We start from the raw sequence: 21968 nt of genomic DNA on the forward strand, positions 1-21968 counted from the left end.
TGTTAAGCAATGTCAGCTCAGATTTATCAGAGAGCCAGATGTAGTCATGAAAAGAGCCCCATCTGGCTCGCGGGCCATAGGTTCCCTACCCCTGCTCTAAAGGATATCACCACATGGGCTCAGGAACACTTAAAAAACACCAATGTCTCTGAATACAGTTTGTCGCTACATCTGTAAGTGTAAGTTAAAGCTCTACTATGCAAAGCGAATGCCATTTATCAACAACATCCAGAAACGCCGCCGGCTTCTCTGGGCCCGAGATCATCTAAGATGGACTGTTGCAAAGTGGAAAAGTGTTCTGTGGTCTGACGAGTCCACATTTCAAATTGTTTTTGGAAATATTCGACATCGTGTCATCCGGACCAAACAGGAAGCCAACCATCCAGACAGTTATTGACGCAAAGTTCAAAAGCTAGCATCTGTGATGGCATGGGGGTGCATTAGTGCCCAAGGAATGGGTAACTTACACATCTGTGAAGGCACCATTAATGCTGAAAGGTACATACAGGTTTTGGAACTACATATGCTGCCATCTAAGCACAGTCTTTTTCATGGACGCCCCTGCTTATTTAAGCAAGACAATGCACATGTTAAAACAGCGTGGCTTTGTAAAAAAAGAGTGCGGGTACTTTCCTGGCCTGCCTGCAGTCCACACCTGTCTCCCATGGAAAATGTGTGGTGCATTAAGAAGCGTAAAATACGACATCGGAGACCCCGGACTGTTGAACGACTGAAACTCTACATAAAACAAGAACGGGAAAAAATTCCACTTTCAAAGCTTCAACAATTAGTTTCCTCAGTTCCCAAACGTTTGAGTGTTGTTAAAAGAAAAGGTGATGTAACACTGGTGAACATGCCCTTTCCCAACTACGTGTTGCAGCCATGAAATTCAAATTTCATTATTTGCAAAAAAAAAATAAAGTTTATGAGTTTGAACATCAAATATCTTGTCTTTGTAGTGCATTCAATTGAATATGGGTTGAAAAGGATTTGCAAATCATTGTATTCCGTTTATATTTGCATCTAACACAATCTCCCAACTCATATGGAAACAGGGTTTGTATATAATATTAGTGTTATTTCATTGTATATAATATTATTTTACGTTATTTCATTGTATATAATATGATTGTATTCACTCTTTATATATTTGTCATGTATGATTATTTTGTTGGTGTCAAAGGTCCACAAACGGAGCACAAACAGTCCACAACATTCATTTAATCAGTGTCTGGCAAATATCAGTATAAGAAACATTTACACTCGCGTTCACATGTTCGTGTCTGCGTTCAAAAATACACCTTTTTCTGGAGGGTACGGACGTGAGAATGTCTTACTGGTCTTCATGGCTGCAGGTGACCTCTGACCCTTGCTGGAGGTCAAGTCCAAAAGTTCAAGAAGGCACGTCGATGGCCAAGTCCTCACGTCCAGCTCCAGGCCAGAGGGAGAGGGACGGCCACGCTCAGCCCAGGCAAGGTGCACTCTGGTGGGGCCGAGGAGGAGCTCCAACCCCCCACCCTCGCTCCTGCCACAAGCCGGTGGGAATAAAGCCGTCATGGTGGAGGTCTCAGCAATCTAAGACAACCAGCAGGACATCTTTTACTTTCACGTCCTCAAAAAACTAATTTGTGCACTTTTTGTTTTTGTTTTTTATCAAAAAAACCTTGTTTTGTTGCTAGCGTTCTTTAAGCCAGGGGTGAGCTCCAGATATTTAAGTGTTGAAAGTAAAAATAAGGAAAATACATTATTTATTTTATTACACTGACAACTAAGACCCATTTTGGTCCCTGGGACTTTAATGTGATTTTTTAAAACTGTCATTGCTCAAAAATAATAAAAACTTATAATTGACAGATATCTCAAAATCTATTTTCGATCTGTCGATTACAAGTTTTTACTATTTTTGACAATGACAGTTTAAAAAAAAAAATCACACTGAAGGTCTCAGGGACCAATATGGGAAGATCTGAAGTTGATCTCCGGATATTTCAGCGTTGGAAGTAAAATGAATAAAATAGACCCATTTTGGGGACCTTTAGTGTGATTTGTTGTTTTTAATCAGCCTATTGTAGTTTAGTTTAGTTGTTTTCTTCAGCGTGTTTTATTTTATATTTTCTAAACCTGTAAGATGTTTTTATTAATTTTAATAATACATTTGGTTGACCTTTGTCGTCTTATTTAACCCAACTTGCGCAGCACTTTGGGGCATCTTGAGCTATTTAAAGGTGCTTCATAAATCCAACTTGACCTTGACGTTGACCTTGAGTGTAATTTTAGTTTTTAAACTGTCACTGTTCAAATAATAATAATTAATTAAAATCAATATTGTTATGAATTATTGACACACTCAAGTCTTACTTTATGGAAAATATTGCATATTTTGTGTTTTGTGCCATTAAAAACAGTTCATTTTTAAAAGAGGGCAATCACTTACTGTACAATGTCTGCTCTCACTAGGAGAAAGACTGATGGGATGTTTGTATCTTTCAGTTCATGTAAGCAATCATCATAATGCTAACAAAACGTTAATACATAACTTTTTTCATGTCTAAGTTGGATGTCAAAGTTGTGGGTTTATGTGCAAAACCTTCTACTATCCAGGTGAGAGATATTATATATTATGTCAATATAGGATAAGATAGCTAAAAGTAGTTCCTCTGTGGTAGCGCTCATAATAGCAATACCACTAATACTTGTTATGTAAATGGAGTATTGTTGACGCTTTTTGGGTGTCTTTTAGGAGGACTTCATGGGCGGAGTAGTGTACTCCCATTATCTGCATTGTTAGCTGACTTTTGCTAGCATTTATTTACAACTTAGAATGTACAAAAGATGACAAATATAGGCAAAATGCCATAAAAAGTGAAGTTTCTCTTCAAAGCAAGGGTTGATACAATTAAAAAGTCATTATGCTTTGACTTAAAATAATGGTCAAAGTTGTCCAAAGTTTTTTTGCATCAATAAATGTGACAATATTTGAGTTTAATCGTATTGATGAAAAAAAGGACACTTTATAAAACAAGTACAAATGGAATTGGAAAAGTGGATGTAAAAAATGGATGGATGGATGGATGTCATTTTTTCATATTGTTGATGTTACTTTAATTGATTGTGTGAATGTCCCAACATTCCAACACAAACCATTCATATTATTTAGTATCAATAGTTTCAAACATTTCCACTTTTCTTAAAATTCACAAATTTCCAGGAAATTCCCATGGACATTCCCAGAATTCCGCAATGCTATTAATTCTCGGCATTTTGCGCCACTTTTTAACCAATTCCAACCTTACAACCATCCAAACACAAACTACTTGTAAATATTTTTCAGGAATTCTGACAATTCCCCAGTTTTCCAAAGCCCTATTTTAACCTCTTCCTGGAAAGTTTTCACAAGCCACATTTCGCAACCGTTGTTGACCATTCCACCTTCAAAACATTCCTCTTAGTTGGGAGAACAAAACATCAATTTTTTTCCCTGCAATAAATTCCTGTCATTTACGAATTTCCAGGAATTCCGAAATACCCATTCGCAATTCAAACTATTACGTCGACATTTTTCAAAAATTCCAACCCCAACCTATGGATATTATCTAGTATCAATAGTTGTAAACAATTCCTGGTTTTCCCCAAATCTACAAATTTCCAGGAAATTCCCATTCAACTGAATGGACATATTCATAGTCCAACAATGCCCTAAATTCTCAAAATTTTGCGCCACTTCTTACCCGATTCCAACCATTCATTCATCCACACACACTACTCTTCACACATTTTCCAGGAATTCTCAGAATTCCCCGGTTTTCAAATTCCCTATTTTCACCTCTTCCGAGAAAGTTTTCACTGTCCACATTCTTGAACCATTTCTGACCATTCAAAACATTCCGCTTAGTTGAGATAACAAAAGTTCCAAATTGTTTTCCGTACAAATGTGTTTTTTTTCCAAATTTCCAGGAATTACAAAACACCATTGTCATTTCAAACTTTTACTTTAACATTTTTCAACCGAATCCAAAAATTCCAACACCAACCATTCATATCATCTAGCATCAATGATTTCAAAAATTCCTCGTTTTCCCCAAATTCCCAAATTTCCAAGAAATTCCCATTCAACTCAATGGACATATTAATATTTCTACAATGCCCTAAATCCATCCATCCATCCATTTTCTACCGCTTATTCCCTTTCGGGGTCGCGGGAGGCGCTGGCGCCTATCTCAGCTACAATCGGGCGGAAGGCGGGGTACACCCTGGACAAGTCGCCACCTCATTGCAGGGCCAACACAGATAGACAGACAACATTCACACTCACATTCACACACTAGGGCCAATTTTAGTGTTGCCAATCAACCTATCCCCAGGTGCATGTCTTTGGAAGTGGGAGGAAGCCGGAGTACCCGGAGGGAACCCACGCATTCACGGGGAGAACATGCAAACTCCACACAGAAAGATCCCGAGCCTGGATTGAACCGAGGACTGCAGGAACTTCGTATTGTGAGGCAGACGCACTAACCCCTCTGCCACCATGAAGCCCTAAATCATGGGTGTCAAACTCTGGCCCGCGGGCCAAATTTGGCCCGCCATGTAATTTATTTTGGCCCTTGAGACAATATTAAATAAACATTAGAGCTGGCCCGCCGGTATTATACAGGGGGGGTGCATTCACCGCTAATTCTAATACTTGCCAACCCTCACGATTTTCCCAGGAGACACCCGAATTTCAGTGTGTCCCCGCCGAAAATCTACCGGGACAACCATTCTCCCGAATTTCTCCCGATTTCAACTCGGACAACAATATCGGCGGCGTGCCTTAAAGGTACTGCTTTTAGCGTCCTCTACAACCTGTTGTCATGTCCGCTTTTCTGCCATACAATCAGCGTGCCGGCCCAGTCACGTAATATATGTGGATTCTACACATACACACACACACACAAGTGAATGCAAAGCATACTTGGTCAACAGTCATACAGGTGACACTGAGGGTGGCCATATAAACAACTTTGACACTGTTACAAATATGCACCACACTGTGAACCCACACCAAAGAATGACAAACACATTTCGGGAGAACATCCGCACTGTAACACAACATCAACACAACAGAACAAATACCCAGAACCCCTTGCAGCACTGACTCTTCCGGGACACTACAATATACACCCCCGCTACCAACAAACCTCGATTTTGCATGTCACTATAAAGTTATATAAGCCTTGCTTGTTCAATATTCAATGCAAAACTTGTTTGGGTCCCTATTAAAGGTTAAGTTATTCAACCATGTTGTTTACCATGAATTGATTAACGTGGACCCCGACTTAAACAAGTTGAAAAACGTATTCGGGTGTTACCATTTAGTGGTCAATTGTACAGAATATGTGCTGAACTGTGCAATCTACTAATAAAAGTATCAATCAAAACCAATCAATCATCTTAGGCCCGCGGCTTTGTTCAGTTTAGAATTTTGGCCCACTCTGTATTTGAGTTTGACACCCCTGCCCTAAATTCTCAACATTTTGCGCCACTGTTGTAACCGATTCCAACCTTTCAACCATTCACACACACTACTCTTCACACATTTTCCAAGTTTTTAATCTTTTCCCCAGGAATTCCCAGGTTTTCTAGTGCCTTATTTTCACCTCTTTCTGGAAAATTTTCACAGTCCATATTTTACAACCGTTTTTGACCATTCCACCTTCAAAACATTCCTCTTAGTTGGGACAACAAATGCTCTAACTGATTCCAAAAATTCCAACACCAACCATTCATATCAACTAGTATCAATATTTAAAAGAAATTCCCAGTTTTCCCGAAATTCCCATTCAACTGAATGGACATATTTATAGTTCTACAATGCTCTAAATTCTTAACATTTTGTGCCACTTTTTACCCGATTCTGACCTTCCAACCATCCACACCCACACTACTCTTTGCACACATCGAACACAAAACATCTTTTCTCTATTTAAAAATTCCCAATTTTTCCCAAAACTTCTCCCCATTGCCAATGAATGGGCATTATACATCCTCTTGTACCGGAATTGGAAATTCTAATAGTTTTTACTGTTCTAATTAATTTACTTGCTTGTTACTTATTTATGTCTTCTAGATGTAGTTGAGTTTTAGTGGTGTAATAATAATTGTGTTGATAATCCAAATAATGGGGAATATTATTTTTGCCATAATTATCCAGCCTGACTTCAAAGTCACAATAGCTCAGATAAGAAGAGAATACATTTTTGTCCTTTGACCTCGGCCGTCTCGACAACTCGTGTTGTCTATCGAGAGAAAAGGAAAGTGAAAGTACTCACAGAGCAGCAGCATCTTTCACCTCCTGGTGTTGCTGCTGAAGGACGTCTGGGAGCTCTTGAAGTTGATGTTCTCGTACACGCCTGAAGAATCGTCATTTGTCACGCTGCAAAAATAATAACATTGTTGTTCATTCCTCGGATTTATAACACTGCTGATGTCTGCAATCTTCAATTGTATCGCACATAATATCACACACACAAGTAAACATTCTGCTTGTATCTCACATATCACACACAAGTAAACACTCTGCTTGTATCACACGTAATATCACACACGTAGTCACTCTGCTTGTATTGCACATTATATGACACACAAATAGCACTACAGGACTGCTTGTATCGCACATGATACCACTTACAAGTAAACACTCTGCTTGTATTGCACATGTTTTCACACACACAGGAGAACACTGCTTGTATCGCACATGATATCACACACAAGTAAACACTCTGCAGGGCTGCTTGTATCGCACATTATATCACACACAAGAAAACACTCTGCTTGTATCACACATGATATCACACACGAGTAAACACTGCTTGTATCGCACATGATATCACACACAAGTTACTCACACAGAGGAGGAGCGTGAAGACGCCATGTTGAGTCTGGAGGTGCAGTTGGGAACATATTTGATGTTGGAGTACTCTCTCTCCTTCACTGTACTCCTCTGCAATAGATGATGACATCATCATCATCATCATCATTATCACCACCACCACCATCATCATCATCGGGTTTCAATTTCCAAAATATGAGAAGACTTTTGAGCAGAGGTGTCCAAAGTGTGGGCCAGGGGCCATTTTGAAAATATTATTACAAAAATAAACAAACAAGAGGAATAAAAATATAAAAAGTGTGAGTTTAACACTTTTATGAGCGGGACCCTTTTGGATCCCTAAGAATTTTAGCTGATTTTTTTTTATTTTTAAATCTGTCATTGTTAAGAAAATAATGATGAACTAAAATCAATATTATAATCAATGACCTATAAAAGGCCCCAAATACTTCACATCAAATATTACACTATGAATAATTTTTTGAGTAAAATATTGCATTTTTTGTGTTTTTGTCATAAAAAACAAGTTTTCTTTAACGAAAAAGCATATTAAAAAAACCAAACAAAATACACATAAAAATGATACAACTTGTAATCAACAGATAAATCTGAAGTTGTTGCAGAGTGTTAAGCATTGAGAGTAAAAATAAAACACAAAAAAAAAACCTGACTATTTTTAACACATTAATGACGGGACCCTTTTGGATCCCTAAGAATTTTTGTGTGATTTTTTTTAACTGTTGTTAAGAAAATAGTAATTAACTAAAATTAATGTTTTAATTATTGACACATTTAAGGCTCCAATTACTTCACATTAAATATTACACTTTGAAATATTTTTTGAGGACATTATTGCATGTTTTGTGTTTTTGCCATAAAAAAACAAGTTTTGTTTAACAAAAAAGCATTAAAATAAACAAAATACACATAAAAACATAATAAAGTTGCTACAGAGATTTAAACATTGAGAGTAAAAAAAAAATAAATAAATAAAAAAGGTACTTTTTTTAACACTTTTATGAGTTTTGGATCCCTAAGTATTTTAGTGTGATTTTTTCTAACTGTTGTTAAGAAAATAATAATGAACTAAAATCAATGTTATAATTACTGACATATTTAAGGCTCCAAATACTTCACATCAAATATTACACTTTGAAATATTTTTGGAGGAAAATATTGCAGGTTTTGTGTTTTTGTCATAAAAAAAAAAGTTTTCTTTAACAAAAAAAAGCATTAAAAAAACAAAGAAAATACACATAAAAAATAATAAAATGTATAGTCAACAGATAGATCTGAGGTTGCTGCAGAGATTTAAGCATTGAGGGTAAAAAAACAAACAAACAACAACAAAAAAAGAGATTTGGATCCCTAAGTATTTTAGTGTGATTTTTTTAAAACTGTTGTTAAGAAAATAATAATGAACTAAAATCAATGTTATAATTATTGACATATTTAAGGCTCCAAATACTTCACATCAAATATTGCACTTGGAAATAGTTTTTGAGGAAAATATTCCATGTTTTGTGTTTTTGCCATAAAAAACAAGTTTTCTTTAACAAAAAAAGCATTAAAAAAACAAACAAAATACAGATAAAAAATAATAAAATGTATAGTCAACAGATAGATCTGAAGTTGCTATAGAGATTTAAGCATTGAGGGTAAAAAAACTAACAAACAAACAATAACAAAAAAAGTCTTACTATTTTTAACACTTTTATGAGTTTTGGATCCCTAAGTATTTTAGTGTGATTTTTTGTAACTGTTGTTAAGAAAATAATAATGAACTAAAATCAATGTTATAATTACTGACATATTTAAGGCTCCAAATACTTCACATCAAATATTACACTTTGAAAATATTTTTGGAGGAAAATATTGCAGGTTTTGTGTTTTTGTCATAAAAAAAAAAGTTTTCTTTAACAAAAAAAAGCATTAAAAAAACAAAGAAAATACACATAAAAAATAATAAAATGTATAGTCAACAGATAGATCTGAGGTTGCTGTGGAGATTTAAGCATTGAGGGTAAAAAAACAAACAAACAACAACCAAAAAAGAGATTTGGATCCCTAAGTATTTTAGTGTGATTTTTTTTAAACTGTTGTTAAGAAAATAATAATGAACTAAAATCAATGTTATAATTATTGACATATTTAAGGCTCCAAATACTTCACATCAAATATTGCACTTGCAAATAGTTTTTGAGGAAAATATTCCATGTTTTGTGTTTTTGCCATAAAAAACAAGTTTTCTTTAACAAAAAAAGCATTAAAAAAACAAACAAAATACAGATAAAAAATAATAAAATGTATAGTCAACAGATAGATCTGAAGTTGCTATAGAGATTTAAGCATTGAGGGTAAAAAAACTAACAAACAAACAATAACAAAAAAAGTCTTACTATTTTTAACACTTTTATGAGTTCTGGATCCCTAAGTATTTTAGTGTGATTTTTTGTAAACTGTTGTTAAGAAAATAATAATAAACTAAAATCAATGTTATAATTATTGACATATTTAAGGCTCCAATTACTTCACATCAAATTTTACACTTACAAATACTTTTTGATTATATTATTGCATGATTTGTGTTTTTGCCCCAAAAAAAACAAGTTTTCTTTAACAAAAAAGCATTAAAAAAAAAAACGAAATACACATAAAAAACAATAAAATGTATAATCAACGGATAGATTTGAAGTTGCTGCAGAGATTCAAGCATTGAGTTAAAAAAAAAAAAAGTGTTACTATTTTTAACACTTTTATGAGTTTTGGATCCCTAAGTATTTCAGTGTGATTTTTTGTAACTGTTGTTAAGAAAATAATAATGAACTAAAATCAATGTTATAATTACTGACATATTTAAGCCTCCAAATACTTCACGTCAAATATTACACTTTGAAATATTTTTTGAGGAAAATATTGCAGGTTTTGTGTTTTTGCCAGAAAAAAGTTTTCTTTAACAAAAAAAGCATTAAAAAAACAAACAAAATACACATAAAAATTATACAATGTGTAGTCAACAGATAGATCTAAAGCTGCATTGAGGGTAAAAAAACAAAAAAAACAACAACAAAAAAAGAGTTACTATTTTTAACACTTTTATGAGATTTGGATCCCTAAGTATTTTAGTGTGATTTTTTGTAACTGTTGTTAAGAAAATAATAATGAACTAAAATCAATGTTATAATTACTGACATATTTAAGGCTCCAAATACTTCACATCAAATATTACACTTTGAAATATTTTTGGAGGAAAATATTGCAGGTTTTGTGTTTTTGTCATAAAAAAAAAAGTTTTCTTTAACAAAAAAAAGCATTAAAAAAACAAAGAAAATACACATAAAAAATAATAAAATGTATAGTCAACAGATAGATCTGAGGTTGCTGCAGAGATTTAAGCATTGAGGGTAAAAAAACAAACAAACAACAACAAAAAAAGAGATTTGGATCCCTAAGTATTTTAGTGTGATTTTTTTTTAACTGTTGTTAAGAAAATAATAATGAACTAAAATCAATGTTATAATTATTGACATATTTAAGGCTCCAAATACTTCACATCAAATATTGCACTTGGAAATAGTTTTTGAGGAAAATATTCCATGTTTTGTGTTTTTGCCATAAAAAACAAGTTTTCTTTAACAAAAAAAGCATTAAAAAAACAAACAAAATACAGATAAAAAATAATAAAATGTATAGTCAACAGATAGATCTGAAGTTGCTATAGAGATTTAAGCATTGAGGGTAAAAAAACTAACAAACAAACAATAACAAAAAAAGTCTTACTATTTTTAACACTTTTATGAGTTTTGGATCCCTAAGTATTTTAGTGTGATTTTTTGTAAACTGTTAAGAAAATAATAATGAACTAAAATCAATGTTATAATTATTGACATATTTAAGGCTCCAATTACTTCACATCAAATTTTACACTTACAAATACTTTTTGATTATATTATTGCATGTTTTGTGTTTTTGCCCCCAAAAAAACAAGTTTTCTTTAACAAAAAAGCATTAAAAAAAAAAAACGAAATACACATAAAAAACAATAAAATGTATAATCAACGGATAGATTTGAAGTTGCTGCAGAGATTTAAGCATTGAGTTAAAAAAAAAAAAGTGTTACTATTTTTAACACTTTTATGAGTTTTGGATCCCTAAGTATTTCAGTGTGATTTTTTGTAACTGTTGTTAAGAAAATAATAATGAACTAAAATCAATGTTATAATTACTGACATATTTAAGCCTCCAAATACTTCACGTCAAATATTACACTTTGAAATATTTTTTGAGGAAAATATTGCAGGTTTTGTGTTTTTGCCAGAAAAAAGTTTTCTTTAACAAAAAAAGCATTAAAAAAAAAAAAAAAAAAAAACACAAAAATAATACAATGTGTAGTCAACAGATAGATCTAAAGCTGCATTGAGGGTAAAAAAACAAACAAACAACAAAAAAAGAGTTACTATTTTTAACACTTTTATGAGATTTGGATCCCTAAGTATTTTAGTGTGATTTTTTGTAACTGTTGTTAAGAAAATAATAATGAAATAAAATCAATGTTATAATTACTGACATATTTAAGGCTCCAAATACTTCACATCAAATATTATACTTTGACATATTTTTTGAGGAAAATATTGCTGGTTTTGTGTATTTGCCATAAAAAACAAGTTTTCTTTAACAAAAAAGCATTAAAAAAACAAACAAAATACACATAAAAAATAATAAAATGTATAGTCAACAGATAGATCTGAAGTTGCTATAGAGATTCAAGCATTGAGGGTAAAAAAACAAACAAACAAACAACAACAAAAAAAGTGTTACTATTTTTAACACTTTTATGAGTTTTGGATCCCTATGTATTTTAATGTGATTTTTTGTAACTGTTGTTAAGAAAATAATAATGAACTAAAATCAATATTATAATTACTGACATATTTAAGCCTCCAAATACTTCACGTCAAATATTACACTTTGAAATATTTTTTGAGGAAAATATTGCAGGTTTTGTGTTTTTGCCAGAAAAAAGTTTTCTTTAACAAAAAAAGCATTAAAAAAAACAAACAAAATACACATAAAAATAATACAATGTGTAGTCAACAGATAGATCTAAAGCTGCATTGAGGGTAAAAAAACAAACAAACAACAAAAAAAGAGTTACTATTTTTAACACTTTTATGAGATTTGGATTCCTAAGTATTTTAGTGTGATTTTTTGTAACTGTTGTTAAGAAAATAATAATGAACTAAAATCAATGTTATAATTACTGACATATTTAAGGCTCCAAATACTTCACATCAAATATTATACTTTGACATATTTTTTGAGGAAAATATTGCTGGTTTTGTGTATTTGCCATAAAAAACAAGTTTTCTTTAACAAAAAAGCATTAAAAAAACAAACAAAATACACATAAAAAATAATAAAATGTATAGTCAACAGATAGATCTGAAGTTGCTATAGAGATTTAAGCATTGAGGGTAAAAAAACAAACAAACAAACAACAACAAAAAAAGTGTTACTATTTTTAAATACTTTTATGAGTTTTGGATCCCTAAGTATTTTAATGTGATTTTTTAACTGTTGTTAAGAAAATAATAATGAACTAAAATCAATGTTATAATTATTGAAATATTTATGGCTCCAAATACTTCACATCAAATATTACACTTGGAAATATTTTTTGAGGAAAATATTCCATGTTATGTGTTTTTGCCCTAAAAAACAAGTTTTCTTTAACAAAAAAAGCATTGACAAACAAACAAAATACGTATAAAAAATTATAAAATGTATAATCAACAGATAGATCTGAAGTTGCTTCAGAGATTTAAGCATTGAGAGTAAACAAAAAAAAAGTGTTACTATTTTTAACACTTTTATGAGTTTTGGATCCCTAAGAATTTTAGTGTAATGTTTTTTAACTGTCTTTAAAAAAATAAGAATGAACTAAAATCAATGTTTTTATGAATTTCTGATATATTTAATGGTCCCATTACCTCACATCAAATATTGCACTTTGAAATATATTTTTTGAGGAAAATATTGCATATTTTGTGTGTTTGCCATAAAAAACAAGTTTTCTTTTACAAAAGAGCAATAAAAAACAAAGAAAGTACACATTAAAAATGATAAAACTTATAATGAACGGATATATCTGAAGTTGTTGCAGAGAGTAAAATAAAAAAAAGTTAACACTTTAAATGTGCGGGACCCTTTTGGGTCCCTAAGGATTTTAGTGTGATTTTTTATTTTTTTTTAACAGTCGTTAAGAAAATAATAATGAACTAAAATCAACGTTTATTATTGTTTCCATATACAAGGCTCCAATTACTTCTCATCAAATATTATTTGAGGAAAATGTTGCATATTTGGTGTTTTCCTCATAGAAAACAGGGTTTTAACAAAAAGGACATATCTTAAAAAACAACAACTTTATATTGATACATAGATCTGAAGTTGATCTCGAGATTTATGTGTTGAAGAAAATAAAAAGTATAAAAATGATCCCCGCATGCTTTGATTTTTTCAGTGTGGGGTCCCTGACTGACTGACATGGTTTTGGACTGGTGTACCTGCTCCTCCTCCAGCCTCTTCTGGGCGGTGTCCATGTACTGCTGCACCGCCATGTAGATGAACTTGTACTGCGCCTCGGTCTGCACCATACCGGACCTCTGCTGCCGCACCTTCTGGATGGTCTTTGGGATGTCGATGTCGCAGTCCAGTCCTGGAGAGGAAAGTATGGGGCCAAAGTTCAGACAGAAGCGGGAGTTGAAGTCAGGATCCAGCCTGAAACCCTGTAAGACCTGAAGATGGATGGATGGATGGAGCTGGTTCATTAATATTTGTCAATTTCTCTTACAAATAATACACAGATTGCATTTTGGGGATTTTCGAGGTCGGTAGGATTCATAGTCACATAAGAATTTAAATTCACCAGAAACTGCATTCAGTCTGTCCCAGTTTAGGTCTCATATGTAAAAACCCTAAAAGCAGTGAAGTTGTCACGTTGTGTAAATGGTAAATAAAGCGAATACAATGATTTGCAAATCCTTTTCAACTCATATTCAATTGAATACACTGCAAAGACAAGACATTTCATGTTTACACTGAGAAACTTTGCTACTTTGTGCAAAAATTAGCTCATTTGGAATTTGATGCCTGCAACATGTTTAAAAAAGCTGGCACAAGTGGCAAAAAAGACTGAGAAAGTTGAGGAATGCTCGTCAAAGACTTATTTGAAACATCCCACAGGTAAACAGGCCAATTGGGAACAGGTGCGTGGCGTGATTGGGTATAAAAGCAGCTTCCATGAAATGCTCAGTCATTCACAAACAAGGACAGGGCGAGGGTCAACACTTTGTCAACGAATGCCTCAGCAAATTGTTTAAGAACAACATTTCTCAACCAGCTATTGCAAGGAACTAAGGGATTTCACCATCTTCGCTTCGTAACATCATCAAAAGGTTCAGAGTATCTGGAGAAATCACTGCATGATATTACACACCTTGGATCCCTCAAGCGGTACTGCATCAAAAAGCCACATCAGTGTGTAAAGGATATTACGACATGGGCTCAGGAACACTTCAGAAAACTACTGTCAGTAACTACAGTTGGTCGCTACATCTGTAAGTGCAAGTTAAAACTCTATGCAAAGACAAAGCCATTTATCAACAACACCCAGAAACGCTTCGCTAGGCCCAAGCTCATCTATGATGGATGCAAAGTGGAAAAGTGTTTTTGGTTTGACGAGTCCACGTTTCAAATTGTTTTTGGAAACTGTGGATGTTGTGTCCCCCGTGACAAAGAGGTAAAAAATATCCGGCTTGTTCTAGGGTCAAAGTGTAAAAAGCAGCATCTGTGATGGTATGGGGGTGTAATAGTGCCGAAGACATGGGTAACTTACACATCTGTGAAGGCATTAATGCTGAAAGGTACATACAGCTTTTAGAGCAACATATGTTGCCATCCAAGCAACGCAATCATGGACGCCCCTGCTTATTTCAGCAAGACAATGCCAAGCCAGCCTAAAATATCAGAAGGGAGACTGTTGAACAACTTAAGCTGTACATCAAGCACAAATGGGAAATAATTCCACTTCAAAAATGTGTCACCTCAGTTCCCAAACCTTTAGTGAGTGTTGTTAAAAGGAAAGACCATGTAACACAGTGGTAAAAATGCCTTTTTTGTAATGTGTTGCAGGCATCAAATTCCAAATGAGGTAATATTTGCAAAAAATAAAGTTTCTCAGTGTGAACATGAACTATCTCGTCTTTGCATACCTCTCGACTCCATGTACCACAGGTGTGAAGCAGTTATCAGTAACCCTGGCTCTGCAACTAAATTATATTTATAAATTCTAAGAAAAGTTGAATTTGCAAGACTTTTAGTTTATACAGTACATTTGAGTTTTGTAAAGAAAAATGTCAACACTGCTATTTTTTTGTTTTATATTTCTTGATATTCTGTAAAATATTGTCAAATTAAATGACTTGTTTCCAGTTTTCTGGCTTTGAAATAGAACGTGCAGTGTCCCCAATGCATTTGTGTTCATTAAAATACCATTTATTTGAAGAATGTTGAGGGTTACTCACCTTAAACACACTTCTGTTATAATGAATAAAACTGTGTATATATGTGTGCATCTTCAAACTGTTTGGTATTTTTGTTTTACTTAAATAAGGACTTTTGTAGATGCAAGAAGCAATTATTAATGTTTCCATTCTTTCTTCTGGGGAATGTAATGTAATGTAAATGTATGCTTCACGTTACAATTTTTTTTACTTAGGAACCCTGTCCCAGACCCAATTAAGTTTGTAAATGAGGTTCCAAAATAGTAGAATGGTGTGTGTGCAGTGTTGGACACCTGCCACACCATCATGAGGAGGAAGTTCCACACCTGAGGCCAATTAACATTGACTACAAGGTAGGCATAAAAGAAGGAGTCCATGATCAAAGTGGACATACCTTGGTGGTTGATGAGGATGATGGTGCAATATTAATAGTACAAGGAAGGGGAAGAAGAAGGAGTCCATGACCAAAGTGGACATACCTTGGTGGTTGAGGAGGATGATGGTGCAACACTAATAGTACAAGACAGGGGTAGAAGAAGGAGTCCATGACCAAAGTGGACATACCTTGAGGGTTGATGAGGATGATGGTGCAACATGAATAGTACAAGGTAAAGCATTTCACTGTGGTGTAGTCTGCATGTGACAAATAAACTTGAACCTTGAGGTAGGGCTAGAAGAAAGAGTCCATGATCTAACTGGACATACCTTTGCTGTTTATGAGGATGATGGTGCAACACTAATAGTACAAGACAGGGTTAGAAGAAGGAGTCCATGACCAAAGTGGACATACCTTGGCGGTGGTTGAGGTAGATGAGGATGATGGTGGAACATTAATAGTACAAGATAGGGGTAGAAGGAGTCCATGACCAAAGTGGACATACCTTGGCGGTTGTTGACGTGGATGAGGATGATGATGCAACATTAATAGTACAAGGTAGGGGTAGAAGAAGGAGTCCATGACCAAAGTGGACATACCTTGGCGGTTGTTGAGGATGATGGTACAACATTAATAGTACAAGACAGGGTTAGAAGAAGGAGTCCATGACCAAAGTGGACAAACTTTGGCGGTTGATGAGGTGGATGAGGGTGATGATGCAACATTAATAGTACAAGATAGGGGTAGAAGAAGGAGTCCATGACCAAAGTGGACATACCTTGGTGGTTGATGAGGATGATGGTGCAACATTAATAGTACAAGGTAGGGGTAGAAGAAGGAGTCCATGACCAAAGTGGACATACCTTGGCGGTTGTTGAGGATGATGGTACAACATTAATAGTACAAGACAGGGTTAGAAGAAGGAGTCCATGACCAAAGTGGACAAACTTTGGCGGTTGATGAGGTGGATGAGGATGATGATGCAACATTAATAGTACAAGATAGGGGTAGAAGAAGGAGTCCATGACCAAAGTGGACATACCTTGGTGGTTGATGAGGATGATGGTGCAACATTAATAGTACAAGATAGGGGTAGAAGAAGGAGTCCATGACCAAAGTGGACATACCTTGGTGGTTGATGAGGATGATGGTGCAACATTAATAGTACAAGATAGGGGTAGAAGAAGGAGTCCATGACCAAAGTGGACATACCTTGGCGGTTGTTGAGGATGATGGTACAACATTAATAGTACAAGACAGGGTTAGAAGAAGGAGTCCATGACCAAAGTGGACAAACTTTGGCGGTTGATGAGGTGGATGAGGGTGATGATGCAACATTAATAGTACAAGATAGGGGTAGAAGAAGGAGTCCATGACCAAAGTGGACATACCTTGGTGGTTGATGAGGATGATGGTGCAACATTAATAGTACTAGGTCGGGGTAGAAGAAAGAGTCCATGACCAAAGTGGACATACCTTGGCGGTTGTTGAGGATGATGGTGCAACATTAATAGTACAAGATAGGGGTAGAAGAAGGAGTCCATGACCAAAGTGGACATACCTTGGTGGTTGATAAGGATGAAGGTGCAACATTAATAGTACTAGGTTGGGGTAGAAGAAAGAGTCCATGACCAAAGTGGACATACCTTGGCGGTTGATGAGGATAATGGTGCAACATTAATAGTACAAGGTAGGGGTAGAAGGAGTCCATGACCTAAGTGGACATACCTTGGCGGTTGATGAGGATGATGGTGCAACATTAATAGTACAAGGTAAAGCATTTCACTGTGGTGTAGTCTGCACGTGACAAATAAACTTGAACCTTGAGGTAGGGCTAGAAGAAGGAGTCCATGATCTAAGTGGAAATACCTTGGCGGTTGATGAGGATGATGGTGCAACATTGATAGTACAAGATAGGGGTAGGAGGAGTCCATGACCAAAGTGGACAAACTTTGGCGGTTGATGAGGTGGATGAGGGTGATGGTGCAACATTAATAGTACAAGATAGGGGTAGAAGAAGTAGTCCATGACCAAAGTGGACAAACTTTGGCGGTTGATGAGGTGGATGAGGATGATGATGCAACATTAATAGTACAAGATAGGGGTAGAAGAAGGAGTCCATGACCAAAGTGGACATACCTTGGTGGTTGATGAGGATGATGGTGCAACATTAATAGTACAAGATAGGGGTAGAAGAAGGAGTCCATGACCAAAGTGGACATACCTTGGTGGTTGATGAGGATGATGGTGCAACATTAATAGTACAAGATAGGGGTAGAAGAAGGAGTCCATGACCAAAGTGGACATACCTTGGCGGTTGTTGAGGATGATGGTACAACATTAATAGTACAAGACAGGGTTAGAAGAAGGAGTCCATGACCAAAGTGGACAAACTTTGGCGGTTGATGAGGTGGATGAGGGTGATGATGCAACATTAATAGTACAAGATAGGGGTAGAAGAAGGAGTCCATGACCAAAGTGGACATACCTTGGTGGTTGATGAGGATGATGGTGCAACATTAATAGTACTAGGTCGGGGTAGAAGAAAGAGTCCATGACCAAAGTGGACATACCTTGGCGGTTGTTGAGGATGATGGTGCAACATTAATAGTACAAGATAGGGGTAGAAGAAGGAGTCCATGACCAAAGTGGACATACCTTGGTGGTTGATAAGGATGAAGGTGCAACATTAATAGTACTAGGTTGGGGTAGAAGAAAGAGTCCATGACCAAAGTGGACATACCTTGGCGGTTGATGAGGATAATGGTGCAACATTAATAGTACAAGGTAGGGGTAGAAGGAGTCCATGACCTAAGTGGACATACCTTGGCGGTTGATGAGGATGATGGTGCAACATTAATAGTACAAGGTAAAGCATTTCACTGTGGTGTAGTCTGCACGTGACAAATAAACTTGAACCTTGAGGTAGGGCTAGAAGAAGGAGTCCATGATCTAAGTGGAAATACCTTGGCGGTTGATGAGGATGATGGTGCAACATTGATAGTACAAGATAGGGGTAGGAGGAGTCCATGACCAAAGTGGACAAACTTTGGCGGTTGATGAGGTGGATGAGGGTGATGGTGCAACATTAATAGTACAAGATAGGGGTAGAAGAAGTAGTCCATGACCAAAGTGGACATACCTTGGTGGTTGATAAGGATGAAGGTGCAACATTAATAGTACTAGGTCGGGGTAGAAGAAAGAGTCCATGACCAAAGTGGACATACCTTGGCGGTTGTTGAGGATGATGGTGCAACATTAATAGTACAAGATAGGGGTAGAAGAAGGAGTCCATGACCAAAGTGGACATACCTTGGTGGTTGATAAGGATGAAGGTGCAACATTAATAGTACTAGGTTGGGGTAGAAGAAAGAGTCCATGACCAAAGTGGACATACCTTGGCGGTTGATGAGGATAATGGTGCAACATTAATAGTACAAGATAGGGGTAGAAGAAGGAGTCCATGACCAAAGTGGACATACCTTGGTGGTTGATAAGGATGAAGGTGCAACATTAATAGTACTAGGTTGGGGTAGAAGAAAGAGTCCATGACCAAAGTGGACATACCTTGGCGGTTGATGAGGATAATGGTGCAACATTAATAGTACAAGGTAGGGGTAGAAGGAGTCCATGACCTAAGTGGACATACCTTGGCGGTTGATGAGGATGATGGTGCAACATTAATAGTACAAGGTAAAGCATTTCACTGTGGTGTAGTCTGCACGTGACAAATAAACTTGAACCTTGAGGTAGGGCTAGAAGAAGGAGTCCATGATCTAAGTGGAAATACCTTGGCGGTTGATGAGGATGATGGTGCAACATTGATAGTACAAGATAGGGGTAGGAGGAGTCCATGACCAAAGTGGACAAACTTTGGCGGTTGATGAGGTGGATGAGGGTGATGGTGCAACATTAATAGTACAAGATAGGGGTAGAAGAAGTAGTCCATGACCAAAGTGGACATACCTTGGCGGTTGATGAGGTGGATGAGGATGTCGATGACGATGATGGTGCCCGTCCTTCCTATGCCTGCACTGTCACACCACAAAAAGGAACGTTGACTTCTTTCAAAGACCTCTCCCTTCTTGAACTTCACCTGCTGGTACCTGCAGTGGACCACCATGGGTCCACATCCCTCAATGGAGGCCTGGGTCCGGTTGGCCTCCTCCAGGAACCAGAGGACACCCCCTGGCTCGTTGGGGACGCCGTGGTCTGGCCAGCTCAGGTACTGGTAGTGCCAGACCTGCCTCATAGAGTCCTTCTGGGAAGGAAGGGAGAAGTCACTGTGTTTGACATTATTCTTTGGTGTACCACTAGATGGAGCCTGTGTACAGACCACGGTTTGAAAAAATAAATAAATAAAAAATACATTTTTGAATAGAAACACTGTGTTTGAATGTATAATTAATTGATTAGTCGGTGTACCACTAAATGGAGGCCATGTAAATACCACAGTCTGAGATTGTTTATTTTTTTCATAATTTTGAATGGTAACAGTGTTTGAATGTACAGTATAAGTGATTATTGGGTGTACCACGAGATGGAGCCTGCATACATACCAGTTTGAAAATAAACAAAATAAAATAAATACAAAATTATATATATATATGTGTGTATATATATATATATATATATATATATATATATATATATATATATATATATATATATATATATATATATATATATATATATATATATATATATATATATATATATATATATATATTATATATTTCATATTTTTGAATAGTAACACTGTGTTTGAATGTATAAGTAAATTATTCTTTGGTGTACCACTAAATTAAGGCCATGTACATACCAGTTTGGAAAAATAAAATAAAAAAATCCTATTCTTGAATAGTCACACTGTTTGAATGTATAAATTATTATTTAATGACACCTGGGTACACACATACATAGCTAAGTGATTCCTTGGTTTACCACGAGATGGAGCATATCTTAGTTTACTACGAGCTGGAGTATATATATATACATATATATATATATATATATATATATATATATATATGTCTTGATTGGATTATCTGGAGAATAGTGCTCGATACCATGGTAGAGCGCAATATGTAGGTGTGGGAAAAAAATCACAAGACTACTTCATCTCTACAGATCTGTTTCATGAGGGGTTCCCTCAATCATCAGGAGATTTTAATGGAAGCATTCACATACAATGGTTTATATATGGGAATGTTCTTCGTGGAGTAGTCGATGCTGAACTTTTCCATTTCGGATCGTCGTACAGTGCTCAACAAATGTCAATTTGGAGCGGAATGTATATATATATATATATATATATATATATATATATATATGTATATATATATATATATATATGTATATATATATATATATATATATATATATATATATATATATATATATATATATATATATATATATATATATATATATATATATATATATATATATATATATATATATATATATATATATATATATATATATATATATATATATATATATACATATATATGTATATTAGAGGTGTAACGGTACGTGTATTTGTATTGAACGTTTCGGTACGGGGGTTTCGGTTCGGTTCGGACGTGTACCGAACGACACGGACATATTAAGTAGTGCACAGCACGTTGTGTAAACAATGCACACCGAGGCACTAGTGGTGCAATGGATCAACATTGATCCGTGATCCGTTCGTATCAATATCTTCGGTTCGGCACACACGTGATCCACGGTCTGATTTTTAAAAAAAAAGAAAAAAAAAAAGTTGTTTGCACAGCGTGGTAATGGCAAGCGCAGTAACGGAGGAACTTGAACGCCCTGTGCCATTTAATCTGTGTTTTTATAGGTGCAAACTCCATTGTGCAAAAAGAGGGTTTTAAACACATGCTGAAAGTGCTTCAGCCACATTACGACATCCCGTCGCGCACCAACTTCAGCGATAAGATTATGCCGGATTTTTATGAGCAAGAGAAGAAAAAAGTTGTGGACGAACTATCCCGAGCGTCATCTGTTGCGCTCACGACAGAAGGGTGGAGGTCCAGGGGAACTATGTGATGATAAGTGCTCATTTCATCACAGCAGAGTGGGAGGTGAGAAGACACGCTCCATCTACCAGAGTCATCTTGCGCAGGTACTGACACAAAAAGTAGAGGAATGG

General features: G+C 35.5%; 1 protein-coding gene across 5 annotated transcripts in view; it reads right to left on the reverse strand.

Moving 5' to 3' along the window:
* Positions 1–1205: 1205 nt before the first annotated feature.
* Positions 1206–21968, reverse strand: part of ptpn11b (protein tyrosine phosphatase non-receptor type 11b) — an 86379-nt gene continuing 65616 nt past the window's right edge. For 3 of the 5 annotated variants that reach the window (XM_061889079.1, XM_061889077.1, XM_061889081.1), the window contains exons 11-16: positions 19915–20069; positions 19775–19842; positions 13435–13586; positions 6885–6979; positions 6309–6412; positions 1206–1575 (exon numbers count right to left, since the gene is read on the reverse strand). In XM_061889079.1, the coding sequence (XP_061745063.1) occupies positions 6325–6412; positions 6885–6979; positions 13435–13586; positions 19775–19842; positions 19915–20069 (558 nt within the window). In that variant the 3' untranslated portion in view covers positions 1206–1575; positions 6309–6324. The remainder of the gene's footprint in view (positions 1576–6308; positions 6413–6884; positions 6980–13434; positions 13587–19774; positions 19843–19914; positions 20070–21968) is intronic. The other 2 variants (XM_061889080.1, XM_061889078.1) reach the window with 2 other exon arrangements.

This window comes from Nerophis ophidion, linkage group LG27, assembly GCF_033978795.1.
Source record: "Nerophis ophidion isolate RoL-2023_Sa linkage group LG27, RoL_Noph_v1.0, whole genome shotgun sequence".
NCBI lineage: Eukaryota > Metazoa > Chordata > Actinopteri > Syngnathiformes > Syngnathidae > Nerophis > Nerophis ophidion.